Source organism: Eleutherodactylus coqui, chromosome 3 (genome assembly GCF_035609145.1).
Source record: "Eleutherodactylus coqui strain aEleCoq1 chromosome 3, aEleCoq1.hap1, whole genome shotgun sequence".
In the NCBI taxonomy this organism is placed as follows: Eukaryota; Metazoa; Chordata; class Amphibia; order Anura; family Eleutherodactylidae; genus Eleutherodactylus; species Eleutherodactylus coqui.
Genome location: NC_089839.1, coordinates 146,974,523 through 146,997,113, shown reverse-complemented (window position 1 = coordinate 146,997,113; position 22,591 = coordinate 146,974,523). Strand labels below are relative to the sequence as shown.

The 22,591-nt window shown below is 43.0% G+C and overlaps 1 protein-coding gene across 2 annotated transcripts; it reads left to right on the top strand.

The window, feature by feature from the left end:
- The first annotated feature begins 1,189 nt into the window (after positions 1-1,189).
- LOC136621067 (protein shisa-5-like) lies at positions 1,190-22,460 on the top strand. 2 transcript variants are annotated; one of them, XM_066596276.1, is made up of 5 exons: positions 1,190-1,355; positions 10,178-10,340; positions 17,419-17,525; positions 18,894-19,070; positions 20,436-22,460. In XM_066596276.1, exons 1-4 carry the CDS (start codon positions 1,295-1,297, stop codon positions 19,064-19,066), a joined length of 504 nt encoding a protein of 167 aa, XP_066452373.1. In that variant the 5' UTR covers positions 1,190-1,294; the 3' UTR covers positions 19,067-19,070; positions 20,436-22,460. The 2 variants fall into 2 exon arrangements, with proteins under 2 accessions (XP_066452373.1, XP_066452374.1); XM_066596277.1 differs by having other exon boundaries at positions 1,192-1,355; positions 18,894-19,028.
- Positions 22,461-22,591: the final 131 nt, after the last annotated feature.

The following is a 22,591-nucleotide window of genomic DNA, read 5'->3' as shown; positions in this document are numbered from 1 at the left end:
TTTCTAAAAATCTTCTGCACTTGGAACTTTTTTGCAAGGAATCAACAGTGTTTGGGAAAAACACTGCAAATTCTTAATCTACAGTCTGCTTAGTTAATTTGTGGATTCATGCTGCGGATTTCAACCCTTCAAATACAAAGGTTAAAATCCACAGCAGATCCGCTACAAAAACAGCGGGCCGAATCACACCATACATACGAATACACCGAGAATAGAACCCATTTATGTCAAATTTTGTGCAAAAAGGTAACTGCTCTATTTTCTTGCGTATCTTTGTACTAAAGGGCGCCATAGAAGTCTATGGGATGTGCACACATGTGCAATATGCTAGGCAATGTGTGAAACACTGCGCAAAACCGCGGGGAAAAGAACACATCTGGACCTCCCTTGTCTAAGTGCCATTTTAATGGGGCCGGGGTTGCATGCGCATCAACGTACAGTACTATGCACAGACACGTGCGCAAATCAAGCTCCTTCACTGTGCAAATACGTTGCGCTGAGACAAGCGTATTAGTGCATATGTTCGTCTGAAGCCTGAAACCCGTAGCAATAAGCTTTAAATCCACATTGGCCAAATCCACACTTCAATAGTACAGAATTGGCAACGTTATTACTTGCAGATCTTCTGTGGATATTAACCCTTGTGTTTCAAAATGCTGTTTGTCAGATTTTTTATTATAGGCTTCCTACACACGGGCGAGCATGATATCATTCCGTGAGACTTGGCCCGATATCACACTCAACAACGAGTGATTTAACTTTAAAAACGCCTCCCATCACTTCAGGTAAAGTAGTGATCATCCAGTTTACAATGGGAAACCTCTCTTTGCACTCGTGTGCATACCTCATGCCATGGGATGTGTTTTCCGGCGCCATTAAAAAAAATGGGCGATGAGTTCCGAGGGAACAACCAAAGGACTCTTATAATAAACACCACCAAAAAGTGGTTAGGAGATTAAAAAAAAAACAAATTCAGGATTTTTTGGAACACCAAAAAGCCAAAAATAAAGTCTGTTGTGACAGAAGTCTAAAGTATTATTCCCCAAATGGGGGGGGGGGGGGGTCTTTGCTATTAGTTGCTTAGAAACAGACCTTTCCTCCCTGCAGTAAAATCTATTTGCAGGAATGTTTTCAGTGATTATCTGAGACTAGAGTAATCAGACAAGGGGTTAATGGAGAACACCCCACCCCCTCTTCTCTCTGTGCTCCAGATCTCTGCAGGAGGGGACAGGAAGGTGAAGAGAAAACAGCACAAGAGAAGAAGCCACAAAAGAGGATCCAAGCCGCACTCATCATGTATAAGATGGATGGGACCACCTTGATCGCTGCTCTGGGCATCATGTGCGTGCCCGTAGGTGGGTTTTGGTGTGCCAGTCTGGCCAGTCTCTGCATGTTTATGTAAAGTTTATCAATGTTATGTAACATAACGTGGCAGGAAACAAACAGCACAGGACGGAGAAAAGAATGGTAGTATTTGTAAACTGCATGCTTATAGGTGTGTATTGATGTAAACGACGGATGGCGATATGGTAGGAGAGAACTTTGTAGGGTTCATGAAGTTACAGAACGCATGTGACATGATACACTTGTGAGCCCTTCTATATAGGGCGATTGTTGGGCGCTGAACCCATAACTTTATGGTGCTGTTCCCAGGTGACCAGTTCCTTTCAGCCCGGGTGCACGCTTACCGTGGGCCTGAGTTGCACCCAAGAGGCTCAGGTGCAACTTGCATCGGATACCGCATAGACCTATATGTGTGCTGCCTGATGCATGCACTTCCAGCACATTGACTGGCATTTGCGTATCCTAATTGTCATCTGTGATATAGTCAAGAATAGGAGATACGATGCGTTTTTTCACGGAGACCGTATATGTGTGAAAAACTCTGTAGTCTTTGCTGTCCCATTAAATATTATGAGGCTGTATGCTGTCCATGTGTTATACGGTTAAAACAAAAGTGTGCCGAGGCCTTGGTGTCATTTATTATCACCTCTAAGGCCGCCTGCACACGGGCGGAAATCCAGCGGCGGTATTTCCCACGGGATTTCCGCCACTGAAAGTCTGCATAGGAGTGCATTACAATACGCACTCCTATGCAGACGGCTGCGGTTTGGCCGCGCGAAATCTCGCGCGGCAAACAAACCGCGGCATGTCCTATTTTTGTGCGGGGCTCGCACTCACCCGGCCGCCGGCTACGGTCTGCGCATGCGCCGGCTGCGCGGCAGCCGGCACATGAAAGAGCCGGGGCCGCCAGGCGCGGGTGAGTACGCGCTCGTCCCTGCAGGCTCTCGGGTCGGGTCCCGCGGCGAGAATTCTCGCTGCCGGATCCGACCCGCTCGTCTGCAGGCGGCCTAAGGCCTCATGTCCACGGGCAGATAAATACCCGCGGATGGTCAATAAAAGTGATTTTTTTTTAAAATGGAGCATTAAAAAAATCCGGACCATGTTCCATTTAGGTGCGGGACCTAAAATCAGAATATACTCGCCTGCTCCGGATCTTCCCTTCTTCGCGGCTTCATCTTCTCTCCGTTGCGGCCGGATCTTTTTTCTTCGGGCCGGCGCATGCGCGCAGCACGCAACCGACGTGCCGTGCACATCCGCCGGGCCGAAGAAAGAAGACCCGGCCGTGACGGAGAGAAGATGAAGCCCCGAAGAAGGGAAGATCCGAAGCGAAGATCCGAAGCGTGTGAGAGGTGAGTAATTGCTATTTTCATCCCTCATGTCCGCGGGGCAGGAGGGACCCGCTACGGATTCTCCATGGAGAATCCGTAGCGGGCCTGATTTTCCCCGTGGACATGAGGCCTAAGTCATACTACTTATTCTGAACACTTTTCTTCAAAACTTTGTAAAAAGTATCTAAAACATTTAGACTAGATTGCACAATGCTTTTAACCCCTTAAACACCACCCTGGGCTTTAATCCCGGCCAATAGTAAAAATATGGTGCAGGATTAAAGCCTCTGCTCCTGCAATTAAGCAGGAGCAGCTTGGGTCCTCGGCTGTCAGACACAGCATAGTACTTGGAGGAGAAGTGAGAAGTAGTTTTTAACGAGTTCTACCTTCTTCTTTCCTGGTTAAATAGCAAGAATATGACCCGACACCAACCAAAACTGTTGCTACATTCGCCCTGCAATCCAAAACTATACAAATTATATATTAAAACATCCAAAACAAAATGAGGAACCCATTCTGTACTTTATTTTAGCATAAACATACCAATTTAAAAAATAAATAACTAAATACAAAAAAAATAACATGACTTTTTTAACCCGAATAAAACGAGAAAAAGGCCAGTAAAAAAGATATAAAAAATAGCCCTATATGTCACGGAAAAAAATATCTGGGTAAAAAAAAAATAGGGCAGCAAATCTGCCACATGGGTAAAATCCCTAAAATGTATCTGGTGCTTTGGGACCAAAACACCCTGGGTTTTGTCATTTAAAAAAAAAAACAATACTTTCCTATTCTTCCCCCGTCAGTCTTCTTACCGCATCTTCTCCTCGCTGATCTTCTCCAGTCCCCCGGGTCACCTTACCTCCAGCTGGCCGGATCATCTTTTTCTTGTAGTTGAGCGTCCATTCTCTACATTCTTCTTCCAGCAGGTCAGTGTAGGTTACATCACTAGTGACGTAACATTAACTACCTAGGAAGGAATGCCGATCTATTGCCGAGACTGCGCATGTGCGCTGTCTTACCATGAGAGTTTATATACTATTGCAGAGAGACAGTGTGCATATGCAGTCTTGGCAATAGCTCGGCACTCCTTACTAGGCTATGAGTGCAATGTCACTAGTGACGTAACATACGCTGACCTAAAGGAAGGAGACTGCCGAGAAAGGACGATTTGTCACCGGAAGAAGATTCGGCCGGTTGGAGGTGAGGTGACCCGGGGGACTGCAGGACACAGGAAAAGATCAGCGGGGAGAAGATGCGGGAAGAAGACTGATGGGGGAGGAATAGGTGAGTATAGGATTTTTGTCTTCTAATGACAGAACCAATTTAAGGGGTTAAATCGCATTTTTTTAATATACATCCACAGTGTTTCTACTGTATTTTGAGGTGCTTGTTCATTGCTCCTCAAAAATGCTGCCAGAAAAGTATATCCATTTTACTGTGAAACGCCACGGTTGTGCAATGCGGCTTTCAGCTGATCGGCTACTACAGGTAAAGCGCATTGTTTCAATGGGCTATACTTATGGAAGCTACTTGGCTGTAAACCTCATCAGAAAAATGGATGCAGATCCCAGACGCTGATTTTTTTTTTATGTGACACTGCAGACCTGTGAGAGTGGAGTTACCGGTTACTGTGATTGGGATGTTGTAGCAACCTGAGACTCACACTGTGACTCCATTCAGTTCAATGACAATGCAATATCGCAGCACTACACAGTGACCTTTTTCGCACAACCCACATTATGACCAAAATCACTGTGTAACCCTAAACCAACACACATTGTGTGGCCGAAGATCGTACTGTGGTCCAGCTATATTGCAGTCTAATGTAAATTAATGCAATCACATTGTGACTTGCAACTTGCGTCGTCAGCATCATGACAATCACAAGAAATCAAAAGTTGCTGGATTTTTTTGTGATTGTTGACTTGGGGCAAATTATCAGTCACAATGTCATTGAATTCACTTTGCTATGTAGTCCTAGCTTTATCACACTATAAAAGAAAAACAGGCTTTGTTGCCTATAGTAACCAATCATAGAATCCTAGAATGGTAGAGTTGGAAGGGACCTCCAGGGTCATCGGGTCCAACCCACTGCTCAGTGCCGGATCACTAAATCATCCCAGACAGATGTCTGTCCAGTCTTTGTTTGAAAACTTCCAGTGAAGGAGAGCTCACCACCTCCTGTGGTAACCTGTTCCACTCAATCACAGCACAGATTTCACTTTTCATTTTTCAAGAGCAGAATACCAGCTGCATTATGACTGGTTGCTATTGGCAAAAGTCAGCTTTGTATTTAGACAGTTTCATAAATCTCCTATATTATGTACACTCTTTGTCAAAAAACAATCCAGGGGGGTTTCAAAGCCTCATTCACATGTCAAGGAAAAAAATCTATGCGTTCTGCTCATTGTATTGCAAAATGTTGCAGATTTTCACTGCAATGCAAACGGTTATATCCTGAGCAAATTCGCAAGTAAGGCTGGCTTCACATGAGTATAAGCATAATTGCACGCGCCTTAGCGCAACGTTTTTGCTTTATGAGCTAGACTTTTGTGCTTGCATATTGACGTATTGTACTGTGCTTTTTCTGGCCACAGGGCCTGTTTGCACATAATAATAATAATAATATTATAATCTGAAATAATAAAGGGAATGGGGAGTGGCTCAATAGAACTTCTATCTGAATGAGTCCCATTAAGTTCTTCAGAACTTATGAAATGTCCACATGGATTTTGTCTTTGGATCCTGTTTTTAGCCAGTGTTGCAGGAGGACCGCATACTGGTATATATCTTCCTGCACACTTGTAGGTTCAATCATGCCATCTCTGTGCACGGAGAGTTCACTGTGAGACTGAACCCCTGAATTCCTGGCATATTGTAGCAGTAATTCTCTGTGCACTTACTCTCCATTCACTTCCACATAATCTCTCAAAGTTTAAAGTGGTTCTGTCATTTAAAAAAAATCAGTACTTACCTATCCCTCCCCCTGTCAGTCTTCTTACCAGATCTTCTCCTCCCTGATCGTCTCCTGGCCCCCCACCCCACCCACCTTGGGTCACGTCACGTCACCTCCAGCGGGCCGATTCTTCTTCTTCCGGTGACGAAGCGTCCATTGCCGGCATTCTCCTTCTTGCAGGTCAGTGTACGCTACGTCAATAGTGACGTAGCATTCACTGTCTAGCAGGGAATGCCGACGCTTATGCTATTGCCGAGACTGCGCATGCACGCTGTCTCGTTACAATATTATACATGAACACTCCCAGCGAGACAGTGTGACAAACCCCTTTGATAAAAGTTTGCTTTTAAGGGGATTTAGGCCTCATGTCCACGGCTATATTAAGACTTACAATCCGCAGCGTTTTTCCCGCACGCGGATCCGCGCCCCATAGGAATGCATTGGACACCCGCAGGTAGTTAAATACCTACGGATGTCATTTTTCCCTTCAGGCGCGGATCCGCGTGCGGGAAAAAAAACGCGACATGCTCCATTTTAGTGCGGGTCTCCCGCGAGGACGGCTCCCGCAGGCTTCTATTGAAGCCTATGGAAGCCGTCTGGATCCGCGGAACACTCGTACCAGAATTAAAACTCACCTGTCCGGACACTGCGGATCTTCCCTCCTTCGCGGCCGGATCTTTTTTCTTTGGCCCGGCAGATGTGTCCGGCGCATGCGCGCGGCACGCTGCCGGCGTGCTGAGCACATCCGCCGGGCCAGAGAAAGAAGATTCGGCCACGCCAGAGGGAAGATCCGCAGCGTCCGGACAGGTGAGTTTATTCTTATTTTTAGGCCTCATGTCCGCGGGGCAGGAGGGACCCGCTGTGGATTCTCCATGAAGAATCCGCGGCGGGCCTGATTTTCAGCAACTATATTGATTTTGGTACTGCCAGTAAGTTTCCGCATCATCTCACTGTTGTAGATGGCTTGTGTGCTGGGGATGGAGACACGATTCAGCAGACTGAGTGGGGAAAGAGGGGGATTAAAAGAAAGATGAGAGAAAAAATTAGGCAATACCTGCAGCTGGGGTAGGCTAAGGCCCTTTTAGACGGGACGAATGTCGGGCAAACGATGCCTGACACTCGTCCCCGCACATACTAGCTGCTGCACGGAAACTAGTATCTCTGGCTCACAGCAGGCCAGCTGGAGTAGATTTCTCTCCTCACTCCCCCCTCTCCTCTCCATTGACTTAACATAGCGGCCATTCAGTACTGAACAGACGCTATTTATACTGAGCGATAAACGATCAGCTCATCATCCATCGAGTATGCAGCATAAACGATAATGCTCAGCTCACTGCTGCATTATCACTGTTTTGCTCTTGGTTACACATGGAACAGACAGGGAAGGAGTGGAGATCCTTCAGACTATAAATTGCAGGGACGCTTTGGAGAGATTTACTCTTGTTAAAAATTCATCTTTGGCCGCCTGTCCACGGACATTGCAATATACTGTCATGTGGGGGGCACTAATGTCACCGCGATTTTCCGCGATTAACCTATCTTAATGATGTGTTCATCATGGAGAATCGCGGCATCCCAATGGAAAGTGTGTCATGCTTGCAATTTATCGCCGCGGATCACGCTATAATAAATCGCACCATATCTTATCTATCACCTAACAGTATCCTTAATCATGCATTATTTTATTGGCAGTAAGCGGCAAGAATTTTTCTTAATTACAAAAAAAAAACGCCCACTTGAAATTTCATGGTAAGAAACTTCAATCTATGGGGCATATATATACGTTTTCTCAGCTATCTCTCTGGAGTGGCTCAGTTCCTAAAAAAGTTTTTACATTTTTAATCCAATTTATCTTGAACTTCTATAGAGACTATATAATTTTATGAAGAGAATGACACCTTGCACATCTTCCTACGCCCATTAGTTTCGAGATATGAATTATCAAACATCATGCTTCTCAGTGACCTTTGGAAAATTGACCCTCCTGTATTTCTTGACCTGACGGGTCTGAAAACCTAGATTTTTATATGTTTCAGTAATGAATAAATGTGCAAAATTTAATATTAATCAGACATTGTTGGGTGTTACCCCTTGGGTGATTTGTTCTGGAATGACCCTATACTGTTTGTTTTGTATTCTGTTATGGAGACACATAGGTTTGCATGGGAGTTGTAAAAGAAAAACAGTAGATTTGTCACCTGGCTGGCTCCACCTTTCTCCAGCAGAATTAACAGTTTACTGGTAGGAGCAGCACTTGGCGAGATTAGCTCATCACCCCCAGGGCTGCATTTGGAAAGGATATGTTTCTAATGGGACACCTTTAACACTTTTTGAAAAGGTGCTTAAATGGACACTAACTTTTCAAACAACTTGTGCTTATATCATAGCCAGTGAGATAATTAGAAAGACTGTTATTTATTTATTTATTTACCTAAAATAACAATTTTGTTCTGAAAAATCACTTTAAAGTTCTGTCCCCTTTCCCTCTAACTAGCTATCCACTGTCTTCTCTCTCATGATTGACTGCAGGGCAGGAGGATGAGACATCCCACTCATTGGACTGTGAGCCAGAGGGGGAGAGAGAGACACACATAGACATGGATGCTGGATCTAATTTTGAGATATCTGCTGCTGTTTATATAATCGCAGATGGACGATGGGTTGGCATGGCCAAAGAATGCCAGATATTGGTGTCCCATGTTGCCATTGCCTATGTTCACTTGTACTGCAATGCCTTATCGCTTACAATAAAATCCTGCAACGCATCATCTGAGCAAGTCCCCTACCCTACAGGGACATAAAAAATAACAAAAAAACCCCTTTTTTGTGCACTTTCCCCTGTTTGTAGTAAAAAAGAAAGTCCCACATTTTTGGTACTATCGTATCAGTAACAACATGTACATTAAATTGAACATAATAATTATCCTGCACGGCAAAAACTGTATAAAAACCAAACAAACCTAAAAAAGCAAGCAAAATGCTTATATTATTTATTTTACCTCCCTAAAAACAGAATAAAAGTTACCAAAAAAGCTGTATGTACCCCAAAATGGTACCATTGAAAACTACAGCTCATCACGCAAAAAAACAAGCCCTCACAGAGCTGTGTCAATGGAAAAATACAAATTCCAAAAAAAAGTTTGTTTTATTGTGCAAAAGAAATGTTGATGTCGTCATAATTGCAGTTGTAGTGTTTCACCATTTCTAGTTCTAACTTTTTTGGGACAAACCATTTCTTACACATTAGTAGTCTATTACCTTCACACACTTTAATAAATGCAGCAATATTAGGAACTTGATGTCAAATTGTGATATATACAGTATGTGGGTCTCAAAGAAAACTTTTTTTGTACAACAATGTCTTTCAAAGTTAGGCCTCCTGCCCAAGGCCGTGTCAGACTCCGCCAGTGGAATATCACAGCGGAGTCCGACACGGCGCCCCACAAAGACCCCATTCTCCCTCTCTGTATCTGCCGCGAGAGTCCCGTCCAGTAAACCGGCGCGCATGCGCAGTGCAGCACATGACGTGCTGGTGGTGGGAATTCCGCAGTGTGAGCATTGGAAGACAGAAAGATATTAGGTTCAATAGAACATAATAGCTGTGGAATAAAACCGCGGATTTCCACCGCGGGAAATGTGGCAGAAATCCGTCCGTGGTCATTAGCCCTTAAAGGGGTTGTCCCGTGGCAGCAAGTGGGTCTATACACTTCTGTATGGCCATATTAATGCACTTTGTAATGTACATTGTGCATTAATTATGAGCCATACAGAAGTTATAAAAAGTTTTTTACTTACCTGCTCCGTTGCTGGCGTCCTCGTTCCCATGGAGCCGACTAATTTTCGCCCTTCGATGGCCAAATTAGCCGCGCTTGCGCAGTCCGGGTCTTCTGCAGTCTTCTATGGAGCCGCTCGTGCAGAATGCAGGCTCCGTGTAGCTCCGCCCCGTCACGTGCCGATTCCAGCCAATCAGGAGGCTGGAATCGGCAATGGACCGCACAGAAGAGCTGCGGTCCACGGAGACAGAGGATCCCGGTGGCCATCTTCAGCGGTAAGTATTGAAGTCACCGGAGCGCGGGGATTAAGGTAAGCGCTCCGGTAAGCTTTCTTTACCTCCCTGCATCGGGGTTGTCTCGCGCCGACCGGGGGGGGGGTTGAAAAAAAAAAAAACCCGTTTCGGCGCGGGACAACCCCTTTAAGAAGCTAAGAGCATTCCATGTTAAGTATTATTAAGTAATGTAGCAGGAAGCTGACTTGTCTTCTCTTTGGTTGCCTGTCTATTCTGACTTCATAAGTTAGATCCATTGAAATGAATCCAGATGTGATCCAGTTTGGAGGGCTGGAAAGGCTTCCATTTCATCAACTCACATCTGCTATAATAGAGGATTTTCCAGAACTGAAACCGTTTTCTCTAGTCCCTGCCGCTGCATTAGTTGTAAGATGGAGAAGCAATGTGTGCGGTTCTCAGTAACCATAACTGCAGTTCTAGATATAATGCTAGATTAATTTTATGAATTATTGATTTTCTTATTTGTTTCTTGGTCTCCAGTGTTCGGTAACGACTGTGCACCTTATGTGGGATCTGACCTTGCTCTTCATGCAGGACAGACATGCATATTTTCATTTTGTGCAGGAACCTGCACACAACGATACTGCAGCATTATACCAGGAACACAGCTGGACCAGGCCCAATTCATGTGTATTTTGACCAAGTAAGTGTAACAAATTATCTTCATTCTATGCAATCAATATATTGTAGGCATGTGAGTGGACGGGTACTGGAAGGAGTGCACATCTCACCTGATATGTAGCTTGGGTGAGATGAAAATGTAGTACAGGACTTCTTGGTTTCAATTAGTTCAGATGTTTCCACTGAGCTCTGTACTGGGACATAAAGGGCTGTAATCCCAGGCAGTCTGGGTCAGAGCCGGGGAGTGACCACAAGTCCACTGTGAACTTCTGATTATTTGCAGCCAAATGCTTTATGTTATTACTAGATGAGCAAAGTGCTGTCTAGTTAGTGTCCAGCTGGGCAGGAAGGTGTTTTATTTCTGTTTATTGCACAAAGTTTTATGTGCTGCAAGTGACTATTTTTCCACTGATTTTTCTGTTGCTGGATTAAAATTAAAGCTGAATGAACTTTATATGGACTGTGCTCTTGCCAATTCCCACCACCAATGCAGACATTGCATGCATATATATATATATATATATATATATATATATATATATATATACCGTGTTTCCCCGAAAGTAAGACAGTGTCTTACTTTCTTTTTATCCCCAAAAGCCCCACTATGTCTTACTTTCGGGGTATGTCTTATAATAAAAAAAAATCATTACTCACCTCCCCCGGCGTTCTGTCGCGCTCCGGCAGGATGTCGCTCGCTCCTCGTCCCCGACGCAGCATTGCTTTCTGAATGCGGGGCTTGAAATCCCCGCCTACAGAAAGCTAATACACACGCCGTCAGCCAGTTACAGCCATTCAATGACAGCATTGAATGGCTGTGATTGGCTGAAGGCGTACGTGGCTTCAGCCAATCACACTATTCAATGACATCATTGAATGGGTGTGATTGGCTGAAGCCACGTGCGCCTTCAGCCAATCGCAGCCATTCAATGATGTCATTGAATAGTGTGATTGGCTGAAGCCACGTGCGCCTTCAGCCAATTACAGCCATTCAATGCTGTCATTGAATGGCTGTAACTGGCTGACGGCGTGTGTATTAGCTTTCTGGAGGCGGGGATTTCAAGCCCCGCATTCAGAAAGCAATGCTGGGACGAGGAGCGAGCGACATCCTGCCGGAGCGCGACAGAACACCGGGGGAGGTGAGTAATGATTTTTTTTTTTCTCCACTGTATATACGGTATGTCTTACTTTCGGGGTACAGCTTACATTGGCCGACCCCCCCTGAAACCCCCGATACGTCTTACAATCGGGGGTGTCTTACTATCGGGGAAACACGGTATATATATATATATATATATCTGCTGCAAAACTCGGCATGCAGTTACATCTCAGGCAGATATGTAAATGATTAGAGTTGTCGTGTGATTAGATGAACGTTCTTGCCCCCTGAGGCCCCAAAAGTGGTTCAACACTTGTTCTATAAAAGGCTCTCGGAGGCTCCTTGTGTGTAGTGACCTCTTTTTTCCACTTATGTGGCGCTTGTTGACCACTAGACATTTTTGCAACTCAATTGAAGAGATTTCACCCCATTAATGGGGTTTGAGAGGGCTGCATTATTGTGATGTGAGAAGCTGGATAGTCATATCGACATATTGCCGACACCTGGGCTATTCTGACCAGACTGTTAGGGGATGTTGGGACCAGTGATGGCATGCACACAAGTCGACTGCACTCAGGACACCCTCAACTAAACCACCACTAGGAAGGATCGTCTGATTGTCCGACAAGCACAAGCAGTTCTAACAGCATTTAGTCTCACAGCGCCCATTACATGTACTACCTTTGACACCAACCCACCATTGCCTCTGTCTGCGGTAGTGACTTGGACGACAAAACTGGACTGCTACGGAGTTGAACCAGGTTATTTTCAGCAATGAATCCATGTTTAGTTTGGGCACTAACGACGGCCATGTTTGTGTCTGGAGACCTCAGGGTGAGCGCCTCAATCTTGTCTTTGCTGTGGAGCGAAACACTGCCCCCTGCTAGTGTGATGATCTGGGGGGCCATCGCATATAATAGTCAGTCACCCTGTAGTAGTGGTACAAGGGACAATGACAGCTCAGCAATAGGTTCAGTACATCATGCAGCTACGTGTTGTCTGTCATGGCGGCTTCCAAGAGGCATCTTCCAGCGGGATAATGCTCGGCTGCTTACATAAGTGGGTCACAGGAATGTCCCCACAACATTGTCACACTTCCGTCGTCTGCCAAATCGCTTGATTTATTGTCAATAGAGCATGTATTGGACCATCTCGGGCACCAACTTCGACAACCTATGAGTTTGCATGATCTAGAGGCTCAGTTGCAGCAAATGTGGACCGATACGCTGCAGGATACTATACGGAACCTGTATGCCTCAATGCATAACATTGTACATCCAAGCTAGAGGTGGCCCAACATGGTACTAGAGCCTCCATGACCACCAGTATCACATCTTGTATCCAAGCTAGAAGTGGTATAACTGGGTACTTGAGCTTCCCTTCAAGAGGTCAGTTTTTCACAATAAATGATGCTTTTGCTCTGATATTGTTATCCCCTCCCTATATCAACATTGTAATCACATATATAAATTCCCAACCAATTCTGACAATTTCTTCTAGGTGCTTGAACTCTTTTTTTTTTTTTGACTGTGTGTGTGTACTCTATAATTAGTCAACATTTTCTAACCTTTTTTTTTTACTTGAAGCATATGATGACATTTGGAAGCAAACAATGGAGGAAATTGATTAATACTGGCACACCATACAAGCACAGTATCGGGTTTTCACCTAGCGTAATATGTGCCAGATTGATCAGTAGGTTAGACACCCAGCTGATGAGAATGTCATAATTTTAAAACAATGCCATGTAGGACATGGTTTGTTTTCCAAGTAAAAAAAAAAAGTGTTGCAAAATTTTCATAAATGAGTCGTGACTCTAATGCTTCACCTACTTTAGAGTGCACCTCACTTTTCCGAATAAGCTGTCATATGTGAGTATATGAGAAATAACACTATATTTGACCATTATATCAATAATTTCTGTACTGATGGGTGAAGACTGGCTAGTGTGCTGTGTTCTATAGACTGTGCATAGAGAACCACAGATACTGTTCACTAACTGTCTGTAACACACAGACATAATATCATCATGTAGGAATGCAGAGCAAGTTTGAGCAATGTACATATGAATAAAAAGTAGCAAAAAACTACCCATTAGCTCCTTCACTAGGTCTGTGTCGGTGTCTTTCCTTTTCTACCATCCCTGCTCTGCACACTATGTTTCAATGACCATGGTTGCTCATTCCTCCTCTCCCACCCTGTTCTTTTGTCTCCACTTCTCTTGACAATCATTTGAGAGCAGACAGTGGACAGCACGTTAGGAGGAGGGGAGACCCCTAGTGGGTCATCTTGTCTAAATTATTCAGGAAGTACAGCTGATTTGTGTACCTTTTTATTACCAGATATAAATACATTGGTGTCTAATTATAATAGACGCTCAAACCCTAAACAAACCCCTCTGTACTCCATCTGATAACATGTTCCCTGACCTATTGACTGCAATCCCTGCTACCCATCATAAACCGCTCCTGCAGTCATACCGATTCTGCCGTCACACAGCTAAATGTCTGACTATTGTCTATGTGTATAGAATCCCTCACTCTCCACCTTGCCATACCGCGCACATCGCCAGCCCCTTTACCTTCTGTATCACCCCATTACTTGTAGTATGTAAGCTCGTTGGAGCAGGACCCTCACCCCTACTGTTTCCATCAACTGATTACTATATAACCGTGGTTCTGTCATTTCTGTACTTTTGTCTTTCTGTATTCCCCCTGTCTATGTAAGCGCTGCGGAAAATGTTGGCGCTATACAAATAAAGATTATTATTATTAAACCCCCTTGGACAACCTCATTAAAGGGGTTGCCCTAGTTAATTAAAAAAATAATTACATTTGTGCTTCCCATGTGTAAAAATAATAAAGTATCCCTATACTCACCTCTCCTGGCTCCCTGTAACTCCATCCTCCATGCTGGGTCTGTGTTGACAAGCTACAGTTAGCCAGTATATAAGATGTCACATGCTGCTGCAGCAAATCACAGGCCTCAGTGTTTGAGTGCTGAGGTCTGTGATTGGCTGCAGCAGCATATTAGGTCCCGTATGAAGGCTGACTGCAGCCTATCAACACAACAACAGAGGGGAGACTGGAGCTACAGTGGTCGAACTGCAGAAAGTCAGGAGAGGCGAGTATAGGGATGTTTTATTTTTACATATGGGAAACACGAATTAAAAAATTATTGACTCAGACAACCCCTTTAATAATAATAATTATGTATTATTAAAGATTACCTAAACAACTAAAGCTTCAATAATAAGCTTTTTAATAAATCAATAGAACGAGAATATATAAGAGGAGGTAATGTTCACCAAAGAGAGAAATAGTGCCTCTTACCTAACTAGATGTATTGTCCCTACAAGTATTTATTTACAAGCCTAACAAGTCAGAGAGAAGACACGCTATGCATCACAATGCCAGTTCTATCAGTCATGCTACTGCTATAGGACCCAGCGATCGCTGATGACCTCCGGCGTGGTAGAGCTGCATGGTCTTAGGAGAGTCCAGTTTAGCTCTGCCAGTAACTATTGTCACATTAACCCCTTGAGTGGCGGGTTTCCTACCACCCTGTCGTGCCCACCAGGGCAGGTTTTTTAAAATGGTCTAATCATTGAATTTCAACTAATTTTGCAGTTGCGTCTCAAGAGCCATAACTTTTTCATTTTTCCATTGACACAGCCATATAAGGGCTTGTTTTTTGCGGGACAAGTTGTGATTTTTTAAACAGGGGGGAGGAAAAAAAGAAATGGGGAAAAAAGAAAAAAGGGGCCATGTCATTAAGGGGTTAAATAATGTATTAACGCCCTTCTCTGGGTCATTACGACGCGCATGGATACCACATGTGTGATTGTATTTTTGATTTTTTACAAATTAAAGGGAGACAAGTGTTTTTTTTATTTTTTTAATAATTTTTTTACCTTTTTTTTTAAAAATTTTTTAAAAATTTTTTAGTTTTTTTTGTCCCTTTAGGGGACTTCCACAGGGACCCATCAGGACCCCTGATCACATTCCGGGGGGTCCGATGGTGACAGCCCTTTACATGCTGCAGTGACAACCCTTTACATGCTGCAGTCACATAGACTGCAGCATGTAAAGGGTTAACACAGCAGAGATCGGAGGTTTTCTCTGATCTCTGCTGTAAGAGCTAGTACCTAGCTGTCCTCTGACAGCTAACAACCAGCTCTCCCTGCCACAGAGACCATCGGCTTGCTTCTGACAAGCCGATGGTCTCTATGGCAACCTGTAAACAAAGCAGGAGGTTGCCGACATGTCGGCAATATCTTCTGCTGTTTTTTCAAAGCCCTTGCTTTGTTCTCTGTGGGTCTGTGCAGGCAGAGCACACTGTCACAGCTTGTGGCATTGTGCTCTGCAGCTCCCATAGTGATACATAGCCCGGAAATCTTCCGGGCTATGTTGCTATGAGCAGTGGAGCTCGTCACGGAACTTTTCCGGGCGTGCCACTCAAGGGGTTAAGGGATGTTTTCTCCTGTAACTGGTGCTCTTATGGATGCTCCAGTTACAGTGGAAAAGTGAAATTTAAAAAAAATGACAGTGTGACTGTCCCCCAGGCATCTTACATGACATAATGGGTGAGATGGATTTAAAAAATTGTTTCAACAACAAGTAAAAAAAAAAATTACAGAATAAAATACAAATATATTTAAAACAAAAAAACAAAAAAAACACACCACCAACACCAACCTAAAACTGTGGTAATATCCTCCCCGTAATCAGAGACTGTAAAAGTTATCAAAACGTCCGAAATAAAAAGGGGTACCAATACCTAAACGTTATTTTAGCATAAATATACTAATTTTAAAAATAAAGGGCTGTAAATTAAAAAAAATTAAACTTTTGTACACTCCCCCTTATGAAACAAATGCAAAAAAATGTGTGAAAAGATGTATTAAAATAGTTCTATATGTCATGAAAAAAAACACTGCAGAAATAATTTTTGCAGCCCAAGAAAAAAAGGGGACATAAAACAACAACCACATGCATAAAATTGTCTATACCTTCAGGACCGAAACACTTTGGTTCTTAAGGACCTAAACGGAGACCACTTTGGTGTTGGAGTGACAGCTGAACATGTGTGCTACTTTTCCATTCATTTCTATGGGCCTGCTAGAGACTGCCCAGCTGTGCAATCTGCTTTTCTTTGGTAGTCCCATGGAGCAAAGTGGAGCAGCAACGAGTATGCTTGGTCATCACTTCATTCATATGGGAGGACAGAGGATTCCCGTTCTCGTGATTGGTGATTTGATGTCGTGGGATAACCCCTTTTCAGAAAATGGCAACATCCAAGCTTGAGGTGGCCCAACAGGCTACTAGAGCGTCCATGACCCTGTATCACATATTTGGCAACACAAAAGCTTATAAATTCTGTCTTCTTAACAAAAATGTCACCTAGATTTTTTAAAATGAAAATTAAATACTGATAAAAAATTTTCTAATCTGTTTTTATTTTTCTGACCAGTCACTATGTAGAGAGGGGAAGGAATGAGCTGTGCTCGTCACCTATTGTGAATGGTAGAGCCTGTGTTATCTATGTTTATAGATGTTACCTTTCATTGTAATGCCTGTGAGTATAGTGAGATGATTGCTGAAATGTTTTCTCTAAGGAACAGGAAGTGTCAGACTATTATGAAGCTTAGTGGCCTGAGTGAAAACTGCAAGATTTCAGGGTTTTATTTTTGTTTTTTGTTGTTTTTAGATAAAAACACCAAATATTCTTAAAAATAAGTTTAACACAAAAAAAATGATTTAAAAATACAGTACATCCTCTTAAAAGCCTAAAACAGCTGCTTCCTCAAAGGGGTTGTTAGACAGTCCCTTAGGGGTTAATACTGAAGTGACCTTTTAAAAATTCTCATTGTCAGACTTATCACCTAGTTTCCTCATACCTGATAATGTTATTAATGTTTCAAACCTATTTGAATGGAGTGTCTTAAACAATGGATGCATTCAACTGAGTCAAGCTTTAATACTTTTTTTCTCTTTCATAGCCTTTACTTTGTAATTGGATGCGGCCTCGTAATCTCCTTAATAGTGGTTGCCTCAATCATCGCTTGTTGCTGCAAGTCCCTGTGTATGTGCTTTGGAAGCTCACAGCGTAAGTACATCTAAGTGGCATATGTGAAGGAATGTTGTCTCAGACCTTCTGGGCTCATATTCTCCAGGTCTTTCATCTCTCCTGCTGTCTCGGGTCCATATACTGTCCACACCAGCGGCTCATGAGGAGTTTCTGCACACAGCTGGGGTATACACTATAATGGTTCCTGCAATCACTAGACTACTGGGTAGACTGCATCACTCTCTGAGGGCGCATTCGCATGAGCAACTTTCTCACTTTGCAAAACGCACAAGACTCACACTGAAATGGACCCCATTGTTTTCAATGTGTCTAGTTACATGTGCATTTTTTTTCCTTGAAGTAACATTGCGAAATAGAAAAATTGGGGCATGTTCTAGTTTTCTGCGAGTCCGCAGAAATCTCGCACATTGTTTTCTATGGGTGAGAAAAAAAAATTGCATCACATTCACATGTACATGCGAGTTGCAGTCGAGTGAGATGCGATTTTTATTTTTTCCTATTGAAATACATGCAATATTATTTTTTAACAAATCACAGCGCACCCGCAGTGAACAACTCAATCCTACAAGCATCTTTAATTCACTTGCAGAAGTGGCGTACTGTATGAAGATAACATCTGACTCCTCCTCCCAGCTCCTACGCTAACAATGCATGTACAGGAGAGCAGGAGTCGGGAGGGAGGAGTCAGCTGTTGTCTTCATATAGCATGTCTAGGACGTCTGTGGGCGATTTTAAAGAGCTGGTGCAAAAAAAAAAAATAATGCAAGAAGATCCAAACACGCAGTGAATATGGAGAGTTTCGGTCCATGTAAAAACGCATGAACCAAAACTGCATCTCTCTGTGTGAATGAAACCTAAATGTAACTACTTCTTAGGAGCTCTATGCACTATGATGGGGTTTCTCCGCTTCCACCTTTTTAACACCAAGCTTCCTACCTTGGAGGATGGCTAGGGGGTCTGGGTAGGGGGTCAGAGCTCTGCCACGACCTGTGAGTTGGTGAACAGAGTGATGTGGAGGTGCATGCCGGAGCTCAGAATCCATAATGGTACCCCCTTGCCATACTCCCGCTGGCCCCTCTACTAAGCGTTGGCTGTGTCCTCCAGGGAAAGTGAAGAGTCAGTCTTTCTGCGCCTGGAACTCATGGGCCACATAAAATTACAGTTTGGATGGACCTTGAGTTTGACCATATGTGCTCTACTACATGTATCTTGCCCTGTACTAGATCTTATAAACAAAGGAATTCTTCTAAGGAACGTATAGCTGACAATGGTTCCTTCTGCAGTTACACTGTATGTTGCGCTGCATTCACCAAAGGTAAATCTGATTTATTGTACTTTCAGTCTGTATAGTACAAAATGTATGTTCACTCTATTGTCTTCCTACAGCTAGACCCATGGCAGTCACTAATGTTATTCGCCATCAGCCCATGGTGCAAATTCCATATTCCCCGCCTTCAGCAGGATACATACCTGTGGCAAACCCATCTGCATATCCTGTACAGTGTCCACCACCATATCCAGGTGAGGCAACGGGCTATGCCACTTACCCAACTAAATAAGGTGGTAAGTAAGTTTTAGTCAGCATTCTGTATCTGCAAGACTAACTTTCTTCAGCTGTCATTAGTTTGTGAGCTCTTGTTGCCTTCATGCTGCATGTTTGTATGCTGTAAGCACATGCATGACCATGCTAATTTCCGTTAACACGTCTGTTTGTAATATTTGTATAAATATTACATTCTGATGTAGGAACCCGAGGATTATAGGGATGAACGGTATTACTACTAATCTTTGCGTGCAGAACCAATCTAGTGCACATTACTTTTGCATCAAGCTCCTTTCCTTGCAGCAGCACTGATTGACAAATATGTATTTTACCCTTTTGTGTCCCAACTGCTTCCGAACATCTTAGTACATACAACAGATACTCTGAGGATGAGGGTGTTTCCTATAAATTAATGTGGGGACATGTCTCAACTCAATTTAAGTAGACTGCAAGTTTGAAAAAATGATTACTTGTTAAATAGACGCCTCTGTGTTATGTCCAGCATAAACACCTAATTCAGGGGGAGATCGCTAAAGCTTGTTGGAGATTTGGCATAGCAGCATAATCTATCACTATTTACCGTATTTTTTTTTTTAGAATTGATCTTTGATGTCATTCTTTGTTGCTTAATTTTTTGCAGCAATTACAGCATAATTGGATATACAGTGGGTGGGCGAAAATATGGAAACTCTATACGAAATGCATGGGATTTTAATTATTAGCACTGAGCTGCCCTTTTAACCCCTGCTTGGCAGAGAGCTATCCCGCCAAATTTATGTTTACTTCACCTCTTGCCCTGCTCTCAGTGGTTTTGGGAGCCAACGGGTGACAGCAGCTCAGTGGCTCGAACCCCCGACTAATAGAACCTTATTGCTTGGGCAAGTGTTCACATCTGCCCGGCAGTATCTGTCTCATATTACCTCCACTTACAATTGGTCTCTGGATTTCTTATTAAAATATGATTTATAATCCCATGTAACTTAAGGCATGCATTTCATATGGTGTTTCCATATTTTTGGCCAACCTCTGTATACCTCTTTTGGCGACCTAAAACATTATTTGAGTTTGTGGGATTTGCTATTGGTTTATAGGAACTTATTGCTGAATAGCATAACAGTAACAGAGCAATATTGGTCGACTCATATCTCTATACTTATGGGTCATTTTACCAAGTTGGAAATTAAAAAAAAAGTGGAAGTAGATGCATCTGACAATCTTATAGAGTACAAAAAAATAGTTGTAACAGTTTATTCCCTACATATAGTAGGTATCATACTGGGAGGGGGATTTCCTCAGTAGAACGGTGGCCAATTGAGTAAAAGTTAATTTTGTTAATATTGTTGACAACACCTGAGCTGGCGCCTAACTCTGTATTCTTCTTACAGGTGCAGATAACTTGGCTTTTGAAGACAGACCATAAACTGTGGCAATTTGTAGGCTTGACGAACGAGTGATACTACTGCACCATCAAATAAATAGACAAATGTTACATGCCTTACCGTACTTTGTTCAAGGCTGTCCACCAGAAATAATTGCACCTACTTATGTTAAATAGACCATTAATGGAGTCCATTTTAATCTCCATTCCTTTTTTTGAAATCTTTTATTTTCCGCACTCTTAAACTCTGCAGCTTCTGCTACTCCTGGGTTGTAACAGATATATATACATATAATCTTAGATAATTTTGCAATGCTTGAATTCACTTTCTTTTGTCACAGATGGTTAAATGGTTACAAATTCCAAAAAACAAATGTGGGGCTTAGGGGCACAGGGTGGCACATTTCACTGGAGTATCTTTTAGAGCTGGAAAAAACTATTGGATGGTGAATACAGCCTACAAGTGGCTAGAAAATATATATTTATGTTATTTGTCTTGTTATTTTACAAAATAATCTAGAGAGATAGCGCTTTATGACTGGTGCTATTGATCACCTATCCTCAGGACAGGTCATCAATAGTTGATCAGCGGGGGTCTAGCCCTCAAGACCCTGACTGATCATCTATCAGGACGCAGATGGCACCGTACACATTGCAGTGGTCCAGGTTTGTAATTCAGGCTTGAAATCAGTGAGAACAGTGTCTGTATTACCAACCTGCTCCATATACACTGACAGCCACTAGGAGAACAGGGCCTTTGAATTGCAGATACCTGCAGATTTAATTATTGATGACCTATCCTAAGGATATGTTGTCAATAGTGCAATGGTCTCTAAGCTTTAGCTAACCAGCTGTTATAAATTTACAAGGATTGCTGAGAGTTGTAGTCTTCTATGGTGAAATGTCATACGTTTCAAAAACAGCTGTGCCTTGATATCCTGTTCACATGATTGAATGGGAACGTGTTGGAAAACAGGACTCCATGGTTTCTACATGGAACAGGCCAAACTGTTAGGGGAAAAATAAAGTAGAGAGGTAAAGGAATATTAAAGGGTCCCCTTAGGGTGTTTTCCCACATAATGGAATATTTCACAAGATTCTGTGCAATACTCCGCCCGGGTGAGAAATCCACACCAAAATCTGCCTGTCTAACATACAAATTTTGATATGGATTTACAAAGTGGCTTAAAGGAGTTGTACTAAGATTTCAAGTTATCTGCTATCCACAGCATAGGGAATAATAACTTGCTGGTTGATGGGGTCTCACCCCTGCCAGTCTCAAGAACACAGGTTCTGTGTCCCATTCTCCTCCTCACTGTGTGGTTACTGCAACCCGAGCGGCAAGCGCTTGAGTATTTCCGTCAGTCCATTGAAATGAATGTAGCTCAGACCGCACATGCCCAACTAGTGCTCCATTTTCCCGAACATCACTGCGGCGGGAGAAGTGACCTCCACATTCACAGGCAGAAAGGGACATGTGACTCCCATTCTTGATATCGGTAAGGGTCTCAGTGCGAGGCCCCCATCGATCAGCAAGTTGTCCCCTATCCTGTGGATAGCGGATAACTACAAATCTTGGTACAACTCCTTTTAAGCCATTTTGTAAATAAATGTCAAAATTTGTATTTTAGACTGGCAGATTTTGGTGTGGGTTTTGACATCGAAATATTCCATTACATGTAAAAGCATCCTGAGAGTTCTTCTGGCTTTGTCACCCACTAGCATTTTTTATGTGACGGTAGGAGGTGTAGTTAGCAAATCTGGGGGGTATAGTTGCAAAAGCAACAGTTAGACACCCAAAACACTCCTCTAAAGCTCCTTCTGGCTTTAGCAACAGATGTGATGCAGATGGATGCAACTCTGGAGGTGAACTTCCAGTAAAAAGTTCATCCGCACTGCAAATCGTTTTGTATCATAGTTTCAGTTGTCTTGATGAAAAAATGAGGTTTTTAAGATTGGATTTCTTTGTTTTCTGGTTGTATATATGTAACGCTGTTCTTATGGTTTATGACAATAAATGTTGATATTTTCATGTTTCTTGTCTTTGATTCAGTGTACCAATTCTATATAAGAATACTGTAAATCATTTTTCACTATAAGGCTGGGTTCCCACGGGATGCATTCTGGGCGGACATCTCATGAAACCCGCATAGATTTCCGCTT

Bases quoted from the DNA above. Each gene is read 5' to 3' on its own strand.
- LOC136621067 (XM_066596276.1), top strand. From the start codon at position 1,295: ATGTATAAGATGGATGGGACCACCTTGATCGCTGCTCTGGGCATCATG. The intron at 10,341-17,418 runs GTAAGTGTAACA...TCTCTTTCATAG, and splicing joins TTCATGTGTATTTTGACCAA to CCTTTACTTTGTAATTGGAT. The intron at 17,526-18,893 runs GTAAGTACATCT...GTCTTCCTACAG, and splicing joins GTGCTTTGGAAGCTCACAGC to CTAGACCCATGGCAGTCACT.